This window comes from Sinocyclocheilus grahami, unplaced genomic scaffold (genome assembly GCF_001515645.1).
Source record: "Sinocyclocheilus grahami isolate Dianchi unplaced genomic scaffold, SAMN03320097.WGS_v1.1 scaffold1020.1, whole genome shotgun sequence".
Taxonomy (NCBI): domain Eukaryota; kingdom Metazoa; phylum Chordata; class Actinopteri; order Cypriniformes; family Cyprinidae; genus Sinocyclocheilus; species Sinocyclocheilus grahami.
This window is the reverse complement of record NW_015506199.1, coordinates 257,004-277,806: the sequence shown is the minus strand read 5'-3', so window position 1 is coordinate 277,806 and position 20,803 is coordinate 257,004. Positions and strand designations below refer to the sequence as shown.

Below are 20,803 nucleotides of genomic sequence, written 5' to 3'. Positions count from 1 at the left end.
ATATATATATATATATATATATATATATATATATATATATATATATATATATATATATTATTTTTTAAACATATCTTTAATACACATTTTTATTGGTCGTATTTTTAAGATCAGAAGTAAAAAAAATTATAATAATTATACTATTATTATTGTTGTTGTTGTTATTATTATCATTATTATTAAACCATTTCCCAACTTTTTTCTATCTTAAAATGTATATTTATAAAATTAATTAGTTATGAAAAATTGTTGTGCATCTCCGAGCAACACAGCGGTGTTAGTTTCTGAATGAATCTGCGTTTTGAACAAATCGTGTGAACCAATGATTCAAACAAAGGGCCATTCATAAAGAGAGCCATTTACTTCATTCCTGAACGAATCAGCTGTTTGAACGAATCATAAAGGCATTTACCGCCACCTGCTGGCAGATTTAGTTTCTTATTTAGAGTATTATTTCATTAAAAAAAATTATAATAAAAATAAAAACATTAAAGGGATAGTTCACCCAAAAAAATGTACATTCTGTCAACATTTACTCACCCGACTCGTGTCGTTTCAAAATGTTCTTTTGTGGAACATAAAAGAAGGTATTTTGAAGACTGTTGGTAACAAAGCTGTTTTAGTTACCAATGACATTCATTGTATGAACAAAAAATACTGAGATGTTTCTCAAATTATCTTCTTTTTTGTTCCATAGTTTACGTTAGGCCATTATAGCCTAAATGCTTATGTGTAATTAATTTTATGTTGAATCAAATAAAATATCTCTTTCTAAAGCTAGAATTTGTAATGTCTTGATACTTTCTCATTTAACACAAAAATAGCTGTAAATAATCTTTTGTGGGTATTTTCACAGTGAAATTTATTTTGTGATTAATTAGATTAATTAATCGAAACGTCATGTAATTAATTAGATTAAAAAATGTTATCGACTGACAGCCCTAATATATATATATATATACTGTATATATATATATATATATATATATATATATACATATATTGAGAATTATCTCAGTGTCATCAAAACTCTTTGGTTACTTACATTCTTCAAAATGTTCTATTGTGTTCCACAAATGAATGAAATTCATACAGGTTTGTAGTGACATGAGGGTGAGTAAATGATCACAGTATTTTCATTTTTAGTAGACTATCCCTTTAATAAAATAAAAAATAATAATAACCTACATGCCTCTACAGCCATTTTCCATACAGCAGCTGAATCTCTGAGCAAACGTTTTAAGCTGTAATGTGGTTATGATGAGCTGTATGCACTTACAACACAATAAAAGGCATTTGTATTTGGCTCAAAGCCAAGCTGTACTTTCCAAATGTAACTATGGCACTTTCCTGACTGAATCCACTAGTGCTGCTTTGGGAAACCCCCTCATCCAGGCCAAAGGTTGTTTTCTCAAAGTATACATTGCACTGCTGCAGCAGAGATGCCAGGTGTTAACTAAATGTTTTTAAATACTAGTTTCTACTGCACGTTTCCTGTGAATGACAAACATAAGTTTGCGCAAAGCGTAATGATAATGTGACTCAATTTTTTAAACAGCAACAAAAGTGGTTTCAAATTGGAAATTCGAACATTTCCTGTTGGAACACTGAGTACAAGGTCAAACACATTTGCATGATGACTAGAAAAACTGTAGCATATTTAAATCCCATGTTTTCTTTTAAAATCCATTTCTTGATTAATTTATCTCTTTCCATTTGTATTGCTTTTCAGGCCTGTTTTAAATTTCTGATTTAAATTTATTTTAATGTTTGTTTTTGGAGTGCATGAACTAAAAATTGTCAGGGTGATACAACTGTCATAACATAGTAATGCAGATAGAATGCTTCACTGGAACACTGAAGATCACAATGATTTCAAAGACTTTTGCATGATGACTGGAAAAACAGTAGCATATTAAAATTCCATATTTTCTCAGGGCAAAATAAATTTTTTTATTCATTCGTTTCATTTATATACCTCTCATTGCTTTTCAGGCCTGATCAAAACCATATCTCTCAGTATTTTTAGCCAAAATACAAATCACACACTATTTTTAACTGCCGCCAGCTTTTTCCTGTGCTGACCTTTGAACTGTTAAGTTGTTCCTGGTTTTTAAAAGGAGTGTTAGTGGCGGTAGAAGAGTGCAACCCTCTTTTTGAGCTGAAGTACATCCTGACGGATTACAAGAACTCTAGAGCAGAAGTTGCTACCCAGCATGGCTTTAGGCTACCTGGGTCACGGCCCACCCACTGCAGGGGGTTCGAGGTCAGAGGAGCTGGCAGGGAGCACTGCTTTCAGACACCAGAGAGACTCCTCAGTTAACACACAACCTCAGGGCACGACAAACTCCACGTCGACCGCAACCTCTGTTCATGCCAAATGCTTTAACAATGCAGCTTGAAGCGATAAACATGGAAAGAGCTCCATATTTGTGAGCTCATCGCTCAAAGTGAACACAATTACACATTGTTGGTTTCAAAAGAGCTATTTATACAGTACGAAGGACTAATTGTGCAGAACATTGTGAAAGAGTTTATTTTTTATGCATTCAGAGGCAAATTATACAACAATTGACTTTCCAAATTAATAGAGCGTTTGTAAGGCTCCCCAATGAAAGACATTATTCAGGAGAAAGAAAATGTCAAATAGTGTCTCAGCAGCACAATTGCTAGTCTCCAAAGCTATTGTTACCACGTTTTTGTTTTGACTGTCTGGAAATAGAGGAGTATATCGCATCTATTTACCCTCTGTTACAGAACTGGGCGGTGCTCTCTACTACAGTGGCTTATAAAAACAGTTTTTGCCCACAGAACAGCTATTAAGGATTTGGGATCTGTGATAAGGACAATATTCAGCAAGACTTCCTGGCTGACATATGATAATGAACAATGGCTAAATAGGCCTCTGTTGCATGGATTCGGCCCTGAAGTATAAGTTCTTAGGAGGCTGTTGTGACCTAGAGCTTTCTAAAAGGCGTAAATATAAACCGTAAACCATTATTAAAACTGTAAGGTGCTGAAACAGAGCAATATCTGGTGTGATCACTGCTGCAGTAGTTTTGGTCTCCACACCCTGTCAGGTGCTTACCTTTGTGGTGATGCATGGGCAGTGGCCCTGCTCCGAAGACTGGCATGTCCGTCACTGCTGCCTGGAAGCGTGTCCAGCTGTCCTGTCAGGCTGTCAGCAACGCTGCCTCTCATGGCCCGAGATTAAACGCTCCCGATGGGGCCTCCAGGAGAAGTGGCTCACCCCCCTCTTAGGATTTATGTCAAAAATGTTTCAGCCCAGGTAATTTGCTACAGTCAGTGCTCCTTTCTCCGTTCACTTCAAAAGCTCCTGTGAAGGGAAAAAAGACAAATGAAAGAGGGGAAAATGGTGTTTAGTTGTGAGTAGCGAAAGATTGAATTCTTGAGGACCAGGATGGACTCATGAAGAGTGTCTTCCTCCAGGTACACCAAGCCAAATCTCAATGGTGTCCTTGCAGCCAGTTCTACTTTTTGTCCTCTCAGTAATTCAAACATACATGTATACGTACAATGCGAATGCAAATACACCCTGCCTAGAGTGAATTTCTGAATTAAAATTAATTTTGATATTCTATTATTGAAAAATTTTCTTTATGTTGGTTGTGGGCGGGGGGGGGGGGGGGGGGTTGCATAAAACAAAACAAAAAACATCCAGGTGATACACTGTAATAATATCACAATGACCCCCATAATGAAGATAAAATGCTATAAAAAATATAATAATATTTCATTATAATTATTAATAAATTAATAATTATTTAACATTTTAAAAATCTTAGACGAACATCTAACTAAAACGTTTCAGAATAAAACATGAAAAATTTACTTCTGTGCTAAAGTTTTGAAAACATTATTAAAGACTAGATAACTTTGAACAAATGTTCTATTATCGTTTCTGGAAGAACATTTGTCCATAACTTTAGGAGAACCTTGCTAGAACATTGGCAAAAATTCTGTGAATGTTCCATGTTAGCTGGGAGGGCAGCTCTTGTCTTCATTGTACAGCGCCACCATTTTTTTATGTTTTTGCAACCATTAGTATAGCAATATTACTGTGTTTAAACCTCCTTTACTCAAACTATCCATCTGTAAATGTTTTAAATAAACTGAGGGCAAGGATCATCATGGCTAAAAGACACATAAACATACAGTACATCCTCCCAGAATAACTGTGTTTTTTTTTTATCGAGTCACTTCTCTAACAACATGTTTTAAGCATAATGCCCTGTGGCTCTGACATAATCTAACAAAAGGATTTCTGAATCTATGGAATGAGGAAATGAAAAAGACCCCCATTAACCCGATCTGTCAACATTACAAGGAAGCTGGAATCATTAATGAAGACTCATTGACCTTACAGCTAAACATTAAGATTGAGCACATGCAGCATGGTAAGGTGACGTAAGGTTTGAGAATGAAATAATCTCTTATTCCAAGTTAGAACAGTTGATTCTGACTACAATAACATTCATGGGACATCACTCAATGGATATTCATAACACAAAGACTTAGACATTTTGCACAAAGTGGGATCCATATTCAATGAAACCACAACATTTGTGCGTGTGCGTGCCGGTGAGAGTGCCTTGCTTTGAAGGACGGGGCATGTACAAGTGTGTGCACGTGTGATGAAAGTGTTTGACAGCAGCCCTGCCTCGACAAATTGCTTTTGAGATGTGCCAACACAAATGTATTTAACTCAGAGTCCAATAAACCGTGGCAGGAGCAGTGACATCTCTGTGCTGGATCCTTGTCAATGTTTTCTTTAAGTCTCTCCCTCCCCGTTTTGTACCAGATCAGGAATGCATGAGTTGCATTCACTGTTAACAAGACTTAGACTACACAGGTAACAGGATCAGCTCTAATCAGTGTGACCTGAGAAAGCTTGTGCGGGGATTTCAGGCTTTTGTCCTGCATTTTCCGAGGTGATTTCTTCCCCACCACATTCAATTATGATTACTGAGGCAGCATTCCTCCGTCCAGGCAGAGTCCTCTTTAATTTGTGCTTCACTCTTTGATTGTCACTCATTTCAATGATCAAAACCTGCAGAAAGACAGCAAATGTGCATCATGTGCTCTTTTACCTCACAATGAACAATGGCCATCTCATAAGTAATGGCACTGGTACAGAGAGAAGCTTCTGAATGTGAAGACGGCAGAAGGAGGAGAGAGGGGAAAAAATAACCATTATCCAAAAACATGCTCTGTCATGTCAGAAACTCTGTTTTCTCCAGCCAAATCCCCTGCTGCCTTGCTCAGAAAATATTCAGGCTTTGTAATAGAGATGTGGATGGCAGATAGGGAAGATGTTACGGATTTATCCAAGACTGCAGGAGTGAGAGAAAAATTCTGACATTTATGAGAGAGAAGTCATGCATCCTCGGCTTACCGCCCAGGAACACAGGTAACAACACCAGGCTCTCTGTATCTACAAGCCAGAGCTCAATTACGGACTGAACCTGTTAAGACTATCTTATGTTGCCCTCTACTGACCAGTAGGCTAAATCAGTGCAAATCTTTGGAGAAAATAGTTAACTTTTCCCAATGTAAATCCACCGCATTTTTTTTGTCAGTACTGGGTTGAACTAGGCTTTCATGTCACATGCTTCAACATGTAGCCTACACTATAAAAAAAAAAAGCTATGGAAATTTAACACAATAAATATGTTTGGCAAAACATTGACATGAGCACAAATATGTTGTTTTTAAATTAAAGCGGAATTCAAAAATGCACTGTAGTCTAATGACTTTTTTTTTTAATTTAAATCAACATTAGTTACACACAGAAACTATTTTAACATTTTGGCTGACTTATAAAAGTGCTGTATTTTGGTCATACTGTAAATAGGTTATATATCAGGGATACTCAAATCTGGCCCACGAGATCCACTTTCCTGCAGAGTTTAGCTCTAACCCTAATCAAACACACCTGAGCATGCTAATCAATGTCTTCAGGCTCATTAGAAAATCACACTAAACTCTGCAGCGCATTGGCCCTCCAGGGCAAGATTTGAGGAAGCCTGCTATATATGCTTGCAAAACATTATTCTGCATTCATAGACACCACGAGATGGCAGTACAGTACTTAAAATGGCAGTAGGCTAAGTGTGTATTATTTTTTTCACTAATAATGACACTTTAGTGTGACACTTTTAGAATTTATATTAGATGATCTGTTACTGTAAGAGAATATAGTTTTCCCTATAGATGTTTATTACAACTGTGGCATTGTTTCTTCATAACAAATGCTGTATTGATTAATTTTTTTATTTTTTTTTAAGTCATTATTGGCCTGGTAATGATTAATATGCTAGTCATATTATAACAAATGCTACAGTTAAGAACTATGGTACATGGCCTTCAGATATTCAAAAGATGGCATATATTAAATCATTAAGAGCCTGATTAACTGTTAAGGAGTGAGAAATAAACAATATCAATATAAGAAAATGTTAAGTTAGATTGACTTTCCATGGCATGTTGAATTAGAACATTCTGTCAAACTATAGCCTTGAGTGCCTAAATTATATAAAATACCTATAGGCCTATATATCCTATGTAAACAAGTAATTGTTCTCTATGATGTTACTTTATTGCACCAACTTTGCATAGATGATGGCACAAAAGACCATTTCACAAAAATAAATATATAAGCAAACAAACATAAATAAACCTTATGAGTGAGCATGACCCGGGATTCTACTAAAACAGTTCCCCCCCCCCCCCATCGACAAGTTGAGAGTTGTTCGGTCCGATGCTGGAAAAGTCTAAAGACCTCTGAAAAATTGTATTGTAAAGCATGTCCTAAAACATCCCTATTTGTAAGATTTTGTATAGGCTATTTAATTAAGGTCAAAGTTTAATGTTACAATCTTATAATCTAGTACAATCTAGCACAAAAATGTATAGGCCTAAACGTTTTTGTTTTTGATTAATGTAGGCTATGTGTACATTCAGTAATGTTTTTTTTTTATGAAGGAATATAATCACAGGAACTTTTTTTAGTACTGACAATGCATAGTCATTTAAGATCCAAATGGTTTGGCTGCAGGAGCTTCTTCTGAACCATTTGGCTTAAAAACTCTGATAGTGTTGTATGACTGGTGTGAATGTACTTTAGTTACTAAAAGTATTTAATAAATATATATTTTATGCAATTTATGCATCTCTAAAAACAGTCTAGACAGTCTGGTGTTTAAATGAACACAACAAGGACTGATTTTAAAAAAAGACTTTATTTCACTGCTAGAATCACAGGTAGGCTATACCAGTGAAGACAAACATTGGTCAAAACAATAAATAGTCAAGTTAAAAGTATACGTCATTGAAAACATGACAAAAGTAATAGTAACTGGAGGCAAACACAAGTGATAACCCGATGCTCATGCCACACCATATGTCCCATTAGGTCCTTCTGGGAGATCATTTCTCCATTGGAGCAGTGACTAAGTAAAATGGAAAAGCACACCATTGTAAGAGTTCAGCTCCATGGTCTCCATATGGACTGGGTTGGAAGAGAAAAAGGTTCCAGTCTAAGAGCCAGTACAGGAGACTGCGGTGGGGTAAAATCTCTAGCCATGTTGGGCAGAATAGGCTGAGGCACAATGACAGGCCTATGGAGTGAAAGTGGTGTTGAAAGAGGTGACAGTGAATCAGAAGGAGCAGGTAGAGGACAAGGCATGAATAGATATGGAGGGCAGTTACTGGGAGAGGAGAATAAGCTGGTAAAAGTGGGAGATGATGGCGGGGAACTACATTGTGGTGGTGATGATGATGATGATGATGAACTGGGGGGAGAAGTCAACTGATGCAAAAGTTTGGAGTCATTCAAAGATGATTCAGGGTGTAAGAGAAGATCCTGCTGGTAGTTCTGGCCTGATGGTGATAGAGGGAAGCCCGTCTGGGCCACTGGTTCATTTCCTGCTTTGGAAGCACCAGTTAGGTTATTATTGTTGACACCCAGTTTCAGAAGAGCTTCCTTCTGCTCAGATGATTTAAACCTCCCATAGAAGTCTGGAACATAGAAGTCACTGGCATAGATGGGGCCCGTAGAAACAGACTGCTTCTGAGTGGCATTAGAATCCATTTGATTAGAATTCACTGCAGAAAGATAGAAAAACATTACATAAATTAGGCAAATTGTTACTAATAAATAATAGCTTTTAATAGTAAATTCAGATGGATGAAGTAAAAAGTAAAAGCAGTAAAAACAAACCCTTTGTCTCAGTTTTTCTTGTGGTCTTTTTGATGTACTGAACTGCAAGGTCTAAAATCTCTGCTTTTTCCAGTTTGGGGTTTTGTAAACGCTGTGGAAGGAGAGAGGAAAGTCGAGAGGTCTTTTAGGGGGTTGTCAAGGAAGTAGTGCAGAAATAATGCGAAGTAATGCATCATAAATCGAGGAAAGGTAGGCTACTCACCGTGTCTGCAGTGTTCTTGAAAAGCAGATCTCTTAACGCATCTAGGTTATGGTTGATTCGGTCTCTTCTCTTCTTCTCTATCACAGGCTTTAACTTCTTTAAACAAAAGTAAAAAATTAAAACTGTTAGTAAGTTTTACGTTTCCAATGTTATCATAACATTTCAGATTTAACTACTGCGTGCAATCAAATAAACATAAATTAGGCTAAATATAAAGTATTTGAGAAATCATTTTTGGGGAAAGAAAAAGTTGCTTTTTAAAGAACTTACTCTTTTGACGCCTTCTGTCTTCGTCATGTTGAGAGTTGATCAGTTCGCTCTGCACGCTTAAATTCGTAGATGTGGGAAACTGCTGGAATCGAGCCAAACGGGAATTTTAAGCCTCTGGCGTGGCATCTGATTGGCGGAGAGGTGGCAGTGACGTAGGCACTGTGAACTTTCCACCCAGCATTCTATTGCCTTAACCAAACAATCAATAAACAGACGTGTTACTTATGACATCTAAGGACAAGCAAAACAGAAACAAATATATATATATATAATATTTAAAACAGTCATCAAAAATAGATTGAAGCTTTATTTTTAAGCATATTTAGAAACATTTGATGGGGAAAAAGTTTGCCATTTGATTGTATGCTTCAATAGACCTATGCAAATATCAGCAAACGGTTTTGAATAAACAGCTGAGGACAATACTTGAGGTGAACTGCTAAAACACATATGGGCACAAATGGCATCTGTCCTGACATTTTGGTGAATAAAAGTAGCATAACAATTTGGTCAGTAGCCTACACTAAAATTGAAAAGTAAGATGAATCGTAAAATCAAAGTGATGCCAAAGTGACAATCTGCATTGGTAAAAGCATCGCACTTTTTAAAAACATTTTAAATTAAATTACAGATTTAACACTGAGCTGAAGCTCTGAATTAGCCTACATAAATTGAATATTTATTGTGACAATAATGAGTGAAAATATCCTATATCATAATTATAAAAAAATGTAGGCTACATAAATTGAATATTTATTGTGACAATAATGAGTGAAAATATCGGGCCATATAGGCCTAAATTCCGTTTAATGTGGAAGCAATGGAAACAGTTTAATTTCTATACGAATATGCTTACTTTAAAAATAGAGAAAATATGATGCATTTTGAGCCCGGTCTCATGATATTGATACGCAAAAATTGACTTTGGCGTGCATAAGATGCGTATGTGTTTGGCGTGCATATAACACGCAGTTTTCGCGTGCATATGATACGAAATTTGTTGGCGTGTATATGATACGCAGTTTTCGCGTACATATGATACGCATCTACCCCACAACCCTAATCGCGTAGCATATACACGCCAAAGTCCATTTTTGCGTATCAATACCACGATTTTTCTTTTTTATTTGGCGTACTATTTATACACACTTTCATGAGATCGGGTTGGCATTTTTGGAGTCGCGCGCCAAGTGAGATTAGCTCGTGTCCGTCAGTGAAAAGTACACGCGCATCCTGCTTTATGGTGAAAAGGGGGGTGTGAAGAGGTGTGATGCCCAGGCTTTTAGAGCAAATCTGTTAAGTGTGCTGTAAGGTAGTGTTTTGATAGAAGTGTGAGCGATTAGGCCAACCATTATTGTCCCACGTTTACACTTGTAAATTGTTGAAATGATCAAGTGGATCCTCAGGAATTAAGCAAAGCAAAACTTTTCGGGTGAGATTTGAAACTTTTTGAAACTGATTATTGGAAGAGAGTACAAAAACAACTTATTTGTTTGTTTTTAATAAGTTTTGTAAGTTTTTTTTTAAGCTTCCACGTCCATTTTCTTTGATAAAAAGCCGTTTCCAAATGAAATTAGCTGTAGGCTGTAGCCCTCATTCGTTAGGCAGGAAAATTGTTTGCGAACACACGAGAAGACCCCACACACATCAAAAGACCACTTTCAATTGAAGCCACACTTCAGTGACTCAACCAAGTCAAACACGTCCTGACGCTTCAGTGTGTAGGGGGAGACTGTGATCCCACCTGATAGCCTACACTAATGAAAAAGCAGTGATAGTAAACCAGTTGAAAGAAGTAAAATACCTTAGGCTACTTCATTTTTATTGTGAGATTGAATTTACAAGATGGATGGACTGTGCTGTGCAAGTCAATATTTAGCATATGAAAGCACCTTATCCTGGATTAAATATTCTCACATAGCATTGTTAAATACACAACCTGCAGAAACAGTAATAGCCTACTGTGCAGTGTTATAACTGTCCAAATGGCTAAGTGCACTTTATTGTCTATCGATAATCATAACGATTTGAAATCACAGCAGGTAATATGCCTAATCGCCTTTCAGTGGTTCTTTTAAATAGGCCTTATAACGAATGTGAATGGTTCAAACATTCTTTATAATCTCTGGCAATACCTTAACTGAATAGCGATCGTGTGTGGGGGCTAAATGGGTGATTTTTGGCTCTTACTTCACAATTGACATTATTTACAGGCTGTATCTTTCGGCCGTGAATATTAATGAGGGGCTAGCTCACGGACGCATGTGATTGGTTCGTATACTTTTATTATTCATAATGAGAAGATTGGGCGTCTACTGACCGTACCATAAATGACCTGAACTCCAAAACGATGCTTATAATCTCACTTCAGAGGGATTTAGTTAATCGCCAAAATGAGTAAACAAGCTGCTGACATACCAGAACAAAAAGACTCGAGACGGGTAAAAACCAAACTTTATTTGTTTCACAATGTATTTTCAGACATCTGAAATATAATTATAATTCACATAGCCTATCAGCCTTACATATTGGGCTATTCTGTGTTATCTTGTGGCAATGTGACAAAATGTGATATGAAGATTTGTTACTTATCATGTTAATAAGGCTTTTAAGAATTATATTTTACCATATTTTTTTAACTACACTGTTTTTAATGTTACAGGTCTCAAAACCTCTTATGGAGAAAAGAAGGAGAGATCGCATTAATCAAAGCTTAGAAACTCTGAGGATGCTATTACTTGAGAATACACACGATGAGGTAAGTTAGGTTTCTAAATAAAGACTCTAACTTAATGTAGCCCGTAAAAGATGTCTTTATCTGTCCACATTTATTTCTTCTTTTTAATAGAAACTCAAGAACCCTAAAGTCGAAAAGGCTGAAATATTGGAAAGTGTTGTGCACTTCTTAAGAGCTGAACAAGGACTGGGGACTGACCCTTTTAAAATCACCAGAGGAAAAAGAGCACGCACAGAGGAGTCTGATGAGGACCTGAGTTCACCTAGCAAATGTCAGAGCTACCGTGATGGAATGAGGACATGTCTGATACGACTCAGCAATTTTATTGCTAGCAAGAGCCATGAGTTTGGACAGGGAGTGGAGAAAGCATTTGGAAACCTTCACAAATCACACTCAATGCAAGCCCAGCTACTGTCCACACCATCCCGCAGAGAAACTCAGGTGCATCTCAATGAGGACTCATCACTGCCAGCACAGCAGCATCTCACTCGTGTCCAACTGAGCAATCCTTGCACACCATCTGGCTGTGCGACGCTTGCACAAAGAACTGTTCTGTCTGCTCCCACCATGACTTCAAGTCCTAAGCAACCTGTAATGCTCTGTGACGCTGTCTGGAGGCCTTGGTAGAAGATCACATCCAAAGTCCCTGCAAAGCTCTCTAAAGACTGAAAAGGCCAGGTCTACAGTGATTAATGATTCAGCAGTGTTGGAGCAGCACTGGGTCAATAGACTGTGTAAATATGTGGATTTTGTACAGTAGATGCCAAAGATTTATTTTGATATAAAAAGGCATTGCGAAATCTGTGCCTGTATAGTGTGTTTGGTGATCTTACAGCCGAACAAACAAGATACACATTTGTGTTGAGATGACTATATTTCTTAGTTAGAACTTTGATGCTTTTATATCAACAGAATTTTCTTTCAAGACTTTTCCAAAATCCATTTTTGATGGAGAATCATGTACTTAACAGGGTGAATAGTTCAATGGTTTTGTTCTTATTTTTTTAACTTGAGTTCCAAGAAAATGTTCAGAGCACAAGTTCATGACATTTTTTTTATTTTTCTCTTTGTGGTAATTGCCAGATATTTGTGTTCTTCTAAAACATTGAAACATGTTCATTTCATTCAAGAGATTCTGTTTTTGTCGAAACAAAATAACAAGGCTTTTTATTTGCTGTTATTTTTCATGTCAGCAAAACGTGAAATGTTACTTTGAACAAAGAATTAAACCTTTCTAAGGATATATTCTTTTATCTTTGGCCTACTCCTGTTTCTAATATTTGCATGTCCATTCATTCCTTTCCTGAGAGATATTCAGCATTGAACGGCATTGTTCTTCAGACACGGTGTGAATGTTCAGCGTTCCAACGTGATAACGGTAGATAACTCGATAACAGGCCTGGCATTTACAGATTTTCATTGGGCAATTATTTGGTCTTCTCGGTAATGTTGCACTTAATGATTAATCTATGGAAGATATAATGCATTGAGGTGCAGATTGCTTAGGTGTGGTCTAAACGGGCCTTTGTCAGAGCAAATGTTGTTTGATTTATCAGAACATGATGTTGGAATTTGATAGTAGGGCCTACTTTGCCTATTTATATAGGCCTCAATATTATGTAGGCCTAGATACGATCCAATATGGTAGCCTATATGATGACAAAAAGTTCAAGTCACAGACCGATAATATAACCAGGGCCGGATTTGCTTGTTCGTCCAGGGGGGGCCTAAACACAATGAAGAGAAATATAATATTTTTGTTATACTGTGGGGTATCTACAACAGTAAAAGAACCAAAACCCCAGAAGACATTGAGCAAATAAATATAACAAACAATAGGGTAAAAATGACTAACTATTTCCATGTCTTCAACCTTTTTTATGTACAGAAATCACACTTTCTTTCTCCCGTCTCCATGACGTTTCCCAGTAGCGAGGTTCTTGAAGCAGTTCAACTTAAAGATTCGCTATTAGTAGAAGCTGCTGCTGCACACTGCTGAGAGATGCACAGAGCGAGTATTCACATGCACTTAATCTCTCCCTCTCTCTCTTTCGCGCTCTCTCTCTAATAACTGCGTTAGACTGCATTAATAACCGCTTTAACCTGCATATCAATGGTTCAAGCCTCTGTTATTAGTTCTAAAATGACCTTTTGGAATTTGCAACGGAAGGTTTGGGATGAGGTGCGTAAAAATGAGCTGGTTCAGCACGAACGGAAACATGTCAAATGTCTAGAAACAAATCATCTGAACAATTGATGTGTGATTGTGACTCCAGGCCGTGAAAATTATTAAAGAGATTATGCACTTCCCAAGTGGTTATGTGGCCACGCCGCGGCCCCTATTAATTCTCAAACAAATTAAGAACCTACATTCGCAAGCGCTTAAGGCGATAGAAAACTCTGTAACGGTTTCCACTGATTAAGAAATAGTTGTGTTTGCTTGGGTGGTAATATTAGGCCTATTATATTAATAGGGAAGGGGGGCCCAAAAATGTGTTTTGCCTATGTCACGAAAAGAGGTCAATCCGGCCCTGAATATAAGGGACAGTTTTAGCAACAATAAAACGGTCGCAGATATTTAAGTACATGAAGTAAATAAAGAAAAGTTATTTCAAGTACTTTTTTACTTGCAACAGATCAAATTAAATATTTTAATAATTCTTTCATTTCAAACAGCTATCCCACCCCTCTCCTGCATCTGATTTTATAGCTTGATTTGGTTTCAAAAAGTTCTGTTCTTGTCTGTATGGATGTAACAGCTACCTCAAGCCCACCATAAGTGAGAGTTCAGCATGAAATACAATTAAAAAATGTTTTTTTTAAACTCTGGATTAATTAATAAAACCAAAAGTTTGATCTCAATTATCCTATCAATATATCATCAATATGTTTTGGAAAATTCGACTGAACGCGACAAACGATTTGTGATTTAATCGTAATGAGGATTTTCAATAGCCTATCATTTATTTTATATTAGGCTTTAACATGGTAAAAGTTAGGCCAAGTCTACTACTTTAACGACTTCGCTATCTACATGACAAACCCTACAATCTAAAGTATTTAAAGACTAAAAGTTGTCATAAAACCATGACTGGAAAGTAGATTTAGGTTACCACTAGATATAATGGCTTAGTTGTACTTAACGCTCATACTCTCCCCTAAATCAACCTTCATGCGCAGCTTTGTTTCGCTTTGTCGCTCTGGATAAGCTCTTAGATAAACGAGTTTGAGCTGAAATGAGATTAGACCTTTGAATGATGCCATGCACCGGCTGATGCCTGAACCCGTTATTACAGACAGATAAGTCTCCCAAAATGCCATTCAACACAAAGAGTGTAAATAGATTATCCAGACCGGATGTGTGCTTTTGTCTGTTCTGATCAACAAAGACCAATGCACGCAGCCAACAGAAGACATTGAGCAAATAAATATAACAAACAATAGGGTAAAAATGACTAACTATTTCCATGTCTTCAACCTTTTTTATGTACAGAAATCACACTTTCTTTCTCCCGTCTCCATGACGTTTCCCAGTAGCGAGGTTCTTGAAGCAGTTCAACTTAAAGATTCGCTATTAGTAGAAGCTGCTGCTGCACACTGCTGAGAGATGCACAGAGCGAGTATTCACATGCACTTAATCTCTCCCTCTCTCTCTTTCGCGCTCTCTCTCTAATAACTGCGTTAGACTGCATTAATAACCGCTTTAACCTGCATATCAATGGTTCAAGCCTCTGTTATTAGTTCTAAAATGACCTTTTGGAATTTGCAACGGAAGGTTTGGGATGAGGTGCGTAAAAATGAGCTGGTTCAGCACGAACGGAAACATGTCAAATGTCTAGAAACAAATCATCTGAACAATTGATGTGTGATTGTGACTCCAGGCCGTGAAAATTATTAAAGAGATTATGCACTTCCCAAGTGGTTATGTGGCCACGCCGCGGCCCCTATTAATTCTCAAACAAATTAAGAACCTACATTCGCAAGCGCTTAAGGCGATAGAAAACTCTGTAACGGTTTCCACTGATTAAGAAATAGTTGCGGTTTCCACTGATTAAGAAATAGTTTTGTTTGCTTGGGTGGTAATATTAGGCCTATTATATTAATAGGGAAGGGGGGCCCAAAAATGTGTTTTGCCTATGTCACGAAAAGAGGTCAATCCGGCCCTGAATATAAGGGACAGTTTTAGCAACAATAAAACGGTCGCAGATATTTAAGTACATGAAGTAAATAAAGAAAAGTTATTTCAAGTACTTTTTTACTTGCAACAGATCAAATTAAATATTTTAATAATTCTTTCATTTCAAACAGCTATCCCACCCCTCTCCTGCATCTGATTTTATAGCTTGATTTGGTTTCAAAAAGTTCTGTTCTTGTCTGTATGGATGTAACAGCTACCTCAAGCCCACCATAAGTGAGAGTTCAGCATGAAATACAATTAAAAAATGTTTTTTTTAAACTCTGGATTAATTAATAAAACCAAAAGTTTGATCTCAATTATCCTATCAATATATCATCAATATGTTTTGGAAAATTCGACTGAACGCGACAAACGATTTGTGATTTAATCGTAATGAGGATTTTCAATAGCCTATCATTTATTTTATATTAGGCTTTAACATGGTAAAAGTTAGGCCAAGTCTACTACTTTAACGACTTCGCTATCTACATGACAAACCCTACAATCTAAAGTATTTAAAGACTAAAAGTTGTCATAAAACCATGACTGGAAAGTAGATTTAGGTTACCACTAGATATAATGGCTTAGTTGTACTTAACGCTCATACTCTCCCCTAAATCAACCTTCATGCGCAGCTTTGTTTCGCTTTGTCGCTCTGGATAAGCTCTTAGATAAACGAGTTTGAGCTGAAATGAGATTAGACCTTTGAATGATGCCATGCACCGGCTGATGCCTGAACCCGTTATTATAGACAGATAAGTCTCCCAAATGCCATTCAACACAAAGAGTGTAAATAGATTATCCAGACCGGATGTGTGCTTTTGTCTGTTCTGATCAACAAAGACCAATGCACGCAGCCAAGTATATCAAACGTACAATTATAAGATGTAGATGTAATGTAAAGTAGTCCTATGCTTTATTCTTTGACTATTGAATGTTGTGCTACCGTTCTTAATTAGGTTTAGCAAACGATTTTTTAAATCCATAGAAATGCATTTAGACCTCAGAAGTTAGCAGGCCTTGCTGTCTAACTGTAAAGTTGTTTAACCGTAAAACTATTTCTTAGACACTATAGCCTATTTAGTTTTGTGTTTTCATTTCTTTTTGTCACTTATTAATTTCATCACGTCTAAAGTATTTTTAACTTTTTAGCCTACAAATAGGCTATTTTAATTGAATTTCAAAACTTACTTTCAGTTTAATATATTTTATATATATTGACATCCCGCTACTACAGGGGATAAGCGGTTTGGAGAATGGATGGATGGATATGAATAGCCTACAGTTTTTGGTAGGCTATAATGTCCATTCTGTTATGCACAAATTCTATGTAATTTTACACCTATGGATTCAGGGTCGTAACCCCCCCCCCCCCCCCACCCCCCGTATACTCACCATATACTCTGCACGCGTTCAACAGCGCACGAGAGAAGTGTGGTGAGATTTGCTCGAGCCATTCCTATCGCGAAGCTGATGGTCAAATATGTGATCTATTTGAGTTATTTAGAGAAACAGCCACTTTAAATTGCTATGGAGAAAGTCTAACAGCATCTAAAAAAGGCAAATACACTAAAAAGATTGATGAAAAGAGGAGAAAACAGTCCTGAACCAGCACTAACATAGCCTATTAAAATCTTTTTTAATTACTCATGACCACCTTTACTAGAATTTATCACGTTTTATTGTAGGCTTATTTATTGTGTAAAATTTAGTCTAACTTGTTGTAGAATTTCTAATAAATAATCTGTTAAGGGAATATTTCCCCTAGATATTTATATTACAACTGTGGCATGTTGTAGCTATTGGTTCTAAATGTGCAGGCGATTGTTTCTTCATAACAAATGCTATATTGATTCATTTTAAAAAGTCATTATTGGCCTGGTAATGATTAATAGGCTAGTCTTATCATAACAAATGGTATACAGTTAAGAACTATGGTACATGGCCTTCAGATATTCCAAAAGATGACATAGATGAAATCATTAAGAGCCTGATGAACTGTTAAGGAGTGAGAAATAAACAATATCAATATAAGAAAATGTTAAGTTAGATTGACTTTCCATGGCATGTTGATTTTGAGCATTGTCAAACTACAGCCTATAAGTGCCTAAATAATATAAAATACATTATAGGCCTATATATATATATATGGACCTGTTGTGAGATGTTGCCCAAATACGCACGAACGTTAGGTGCTGACTTTCTCTCTGATTGTCACCTAACTCATGGGAACAGCGTTTATAGCAAAGCCATCGTCACACTTTACTAGTACAACATGTGGTCCTTCTGGCCATTTGGCAAAGAACTGTAAAATGAAACCGACACGTGTCCTGACCTGGTTATGAAAACAAACGCACAGTGCAGAAGACGCGTGTTTAGGTGACGATCGAGACGCGCACGCGTTTTGCGGTAATAAACGTGAAATCACGGTCGCACTCTACTTCAAACAACAGTTCAAGTGAAAAGCAGTGACTATTTGTTTTCAACAATCATTACATTTAATATTGCCATTATATGTAGCCTACATGTCGGCGGCTTGTGGCATCTCAAAGCCTGGAATGAGAACGCTTCATTCCCATTTTACCGTGCATAATTCACCCTACTCAGTCCAGTAGGTCTACCTACTTCAAAAAGGCGAATAATACCTCAAAGTCTGTTTAATTAGCTTTGCATATTATTGTTTCGATAGATAGCTAATCCCTTTAGGAGCTTTACGCCACAGTTCACGATTTGGACTTAATGCGGGTGTGTTGGCAACCTGCTTTTAAAGCGTATACAGCTCCCTTACAAGTAGCGCCGTTCTTCTAATGCCTTTTATTCATGTGCGTTAATCCCCGGCGGGTGGGAAATGAAGGGGGACAGGTCCCCCTCCGCGGGATATTAATTGGAGGTAAGCATCCACAATGCGGACGTCTGTGCTTCAGCGCTTCTCCATTGCGCGTCTGATGGCCTGTTGCGCAGGGGCGGGTACACACCCTGTTGACCGAACGCTTCAATGACATTACCCTGAGCAACATCTGGCCGCATGCATCACTCGCCTGCCCCTTTAATTAGAAAAACGAGTCGCCTCACTGGACAACTCTCAAGGCTTTGGTACATAGTGATGCACAGCAGTGTGAGGTATTACCTGGCCGAGGTCTTGTGCTTTTGGGAATGTGTAAGTTTTTGTATATGTTTCACTTTTATTATTATTTAAAAAAATAAATAGTTGTACTTTTACTATGACCTAAGATACTCATCATCATTTATTTTCGAAAACGAAAACTATTTATGAAACCAATGAACTTAACTAATGAGAAACTTCACAGTGTCCTGTTTTTTCAGTGACTCTTTCCCTCATTGAGCAGTTGATAAAGCCCATACATTTCTACACATTGTCCAGGCATTCCCAGAATAAAATAGGAAAGGAGAATAATTGTAATTGTACTTTTTTGTAGCTGTTTTCTCCTCTATTTTAGTAAACACATGGGAACTTTTCAACTGATTTTTATTTGTTGTAAAATTTGTACTCAATTTAGTTTACTGTCCAAGAAACTTGGATTTCTTACATCCAAGAAACGTTAGGTTTATTTACATCTAACCTACCACTTTTCCTAAAAGCATCAATATATTTAATGACACTTCTTGAAAACTGCAACAAATCATCATAAACAAACCAAAAATGTTTACAGTGAATGCTTGAAACTGTACCTTTATGAGTTATTTTACTTGCAGTTCTTGTAATTGATCTAGATTTTAAAACAGCATATATAATTGTAATTTATATTCAATGTTTCAGTTTTTTATTTATTCTGCGCCATACACAGATTATACAATAAACAAAAATATACAAAACTAAAATGATATAGAAGACAATGTATTGAACTGTTTAATTTGATCATAAGTTTGTTGTATGAATAACCAAGCTTACAATTCTTTTTAGTCTATGTACTTGTTTCATGTTAATAATTCACGTTTGGAATTCTGTATTAATGTTTTTGAATTTAGTGTAAATTAACCAAAAGTTAAGCAAATTATTTCTTGTATTCAGCTCAGCCCTGTATAACCCTCCAAAATGTCTCACATTAAAAACTTGAGTACTGCATAGCCTACTTGTGGCAGACACTCATACAGACACAGCAGTGTTGTTCACAATTTGTAACAGAAACACGGACACTTTTCACAGAATGTCATGAGGAATTTTCAGTTATTATCATTGTAAAAATGGCATATAAAAAAAAATTCTTATATTTAAATATTTGAATTACAAATTAAATAGTTAATGCTGTTTGGTGAGTGTTACAACACAGTGGGTAATACAACCACTGAGAGTGTTGAAAACTTGACAAATCACTTTTTTTTCTTAAAGGTGCAGTAGGATATCTTGGAAAATGCTAACTTTAGCCCGATAGCACTGAAAGCGAACGTCCCACCCTCCCTGCAATCGCCATCCAAAGCCACGCCCCCTGAACGCATTTACGCTCACAGACCAGAGACAACATTACTACAATAGGCCCATACATTTCTACACATTGTCCAGGCATTCCCAGAATAAAATAGGAAAGGAGAATAATTGTAATTGTACTTTTTTGTAGCTGTTTTCTCCTCTATTTTAGTAAACACATGGGAACTTTTCAACTGATTTTTATTTGTTGTAAAATTTGTACTCAATTTAGTTTACTGTCCAAGAAACTTGGATTTCTTACATCCAAGAAACGTTAGGTTTATTTACATCTAACCTACCACTTTTCCTAAAAGCATCAATATATTTAATGACACTTCTTGAAAACTGCAACAAATCATCATAAACAAACCAAAAATGTTTACAGTGAATGCTTGAAACTGTACCTTTATGAGTTATTTTACTTGCAGTTCTTGTAATTGATCTATATTTTAAAGCAGCATATATAATTGTAATTTATATTCAATAACTAAAATGATATAGAAGACAATGTATTGAACTGTTTAATTTGATCATAAGTTTGTTGTATGAATAACCAAGCTTACAATTCTTTTTAGTCTATGTACTTGTTTCATGTTAATAATTCACGTTTGGAATTCTGCATTAATGTTTTTGAATTCAGTGTAAATTAACCAAAATTTAAGCAAATTATTTCTTGTATTCAGCTCAGCCCTGTATAACCCTCCAAAATGTCTCACATTAAAAACTTGAGTACTGCATAGCCTACTTGTGGC

General features: G+C 36.5%; 2 protein-coding genes and 1 long non-coding RNA gene across 4 annotated transcripts in view; 1 reads left to right on the top strand and 2 right to left on the bottom strand.

Moving 5' to 3' along the window:
• Positions 1-5,490, bottom strand: part of LOC107565710 (uncharacterized) — a 7,023-nt gene extending 1,533 nt beyond the window's left edge. The window contains exons 1-2 of one of the 2 annotated variants that reach the window (XR_001606409.1): positions 5,417-5,490; positions 3,089-3,337 (exon numbers count right to left, since the gene is read on the bottom strand). This is a non-coding gene — a long non-coding RNA (uncharacterized lncRNA). Of the gene's footprint in view, positions 1-3,088; positions 3,338-5,111; positions 5,286-5,416 lie in introns of those variants that run through there. The other variant, XR_001606410.1, reaches the window with a different exon arrangement.
• Positions 5,491-7,278: 1,788 nt separating this feature from the next.
• her11 (hairy-related 11) lies at positions 7,279-8,809 on the bottom strand. Its single transcript, XM_016250969.1, has 4 exons — positions 8,715-8,809; positions 8,445-8,540; positions 8,243-8,333; positions 7,279-8,127 (listed from the first exon to the last, which is right to left on the bottom strand). Exons 1-4 carry the CDS (start codon positions 8,739-8,741, stop codon positions 7,508-7,510), a joined length of 834 nt encoding a protein of 277 aa, XP_016106455.1. The 5' UTR covers positions 8,742-8,809; the 3' UTR covers positions 7,279-7,507.
• Positions 8,810-11,107: 2,298 nt separating this feature from the next.
• Positions 11,108-12,078, top strand: LOC107565712 (transcription factor HES-7-like). The gene is made up of 3 exons (XM_016250972.1): positions 11,108-11,155; positions 11,377-11,472; positions 11,563-12,078. Exons 1-3 carry the CDS (start codon positions 11,108-11,110, stop codon positions 12,076-12,078), a joined length of 660 nt encoding a protein of 219 aa, XP_016106458.1.
• Positions 12,079-20,803: the final 8,725 nt, after the last annotated feature.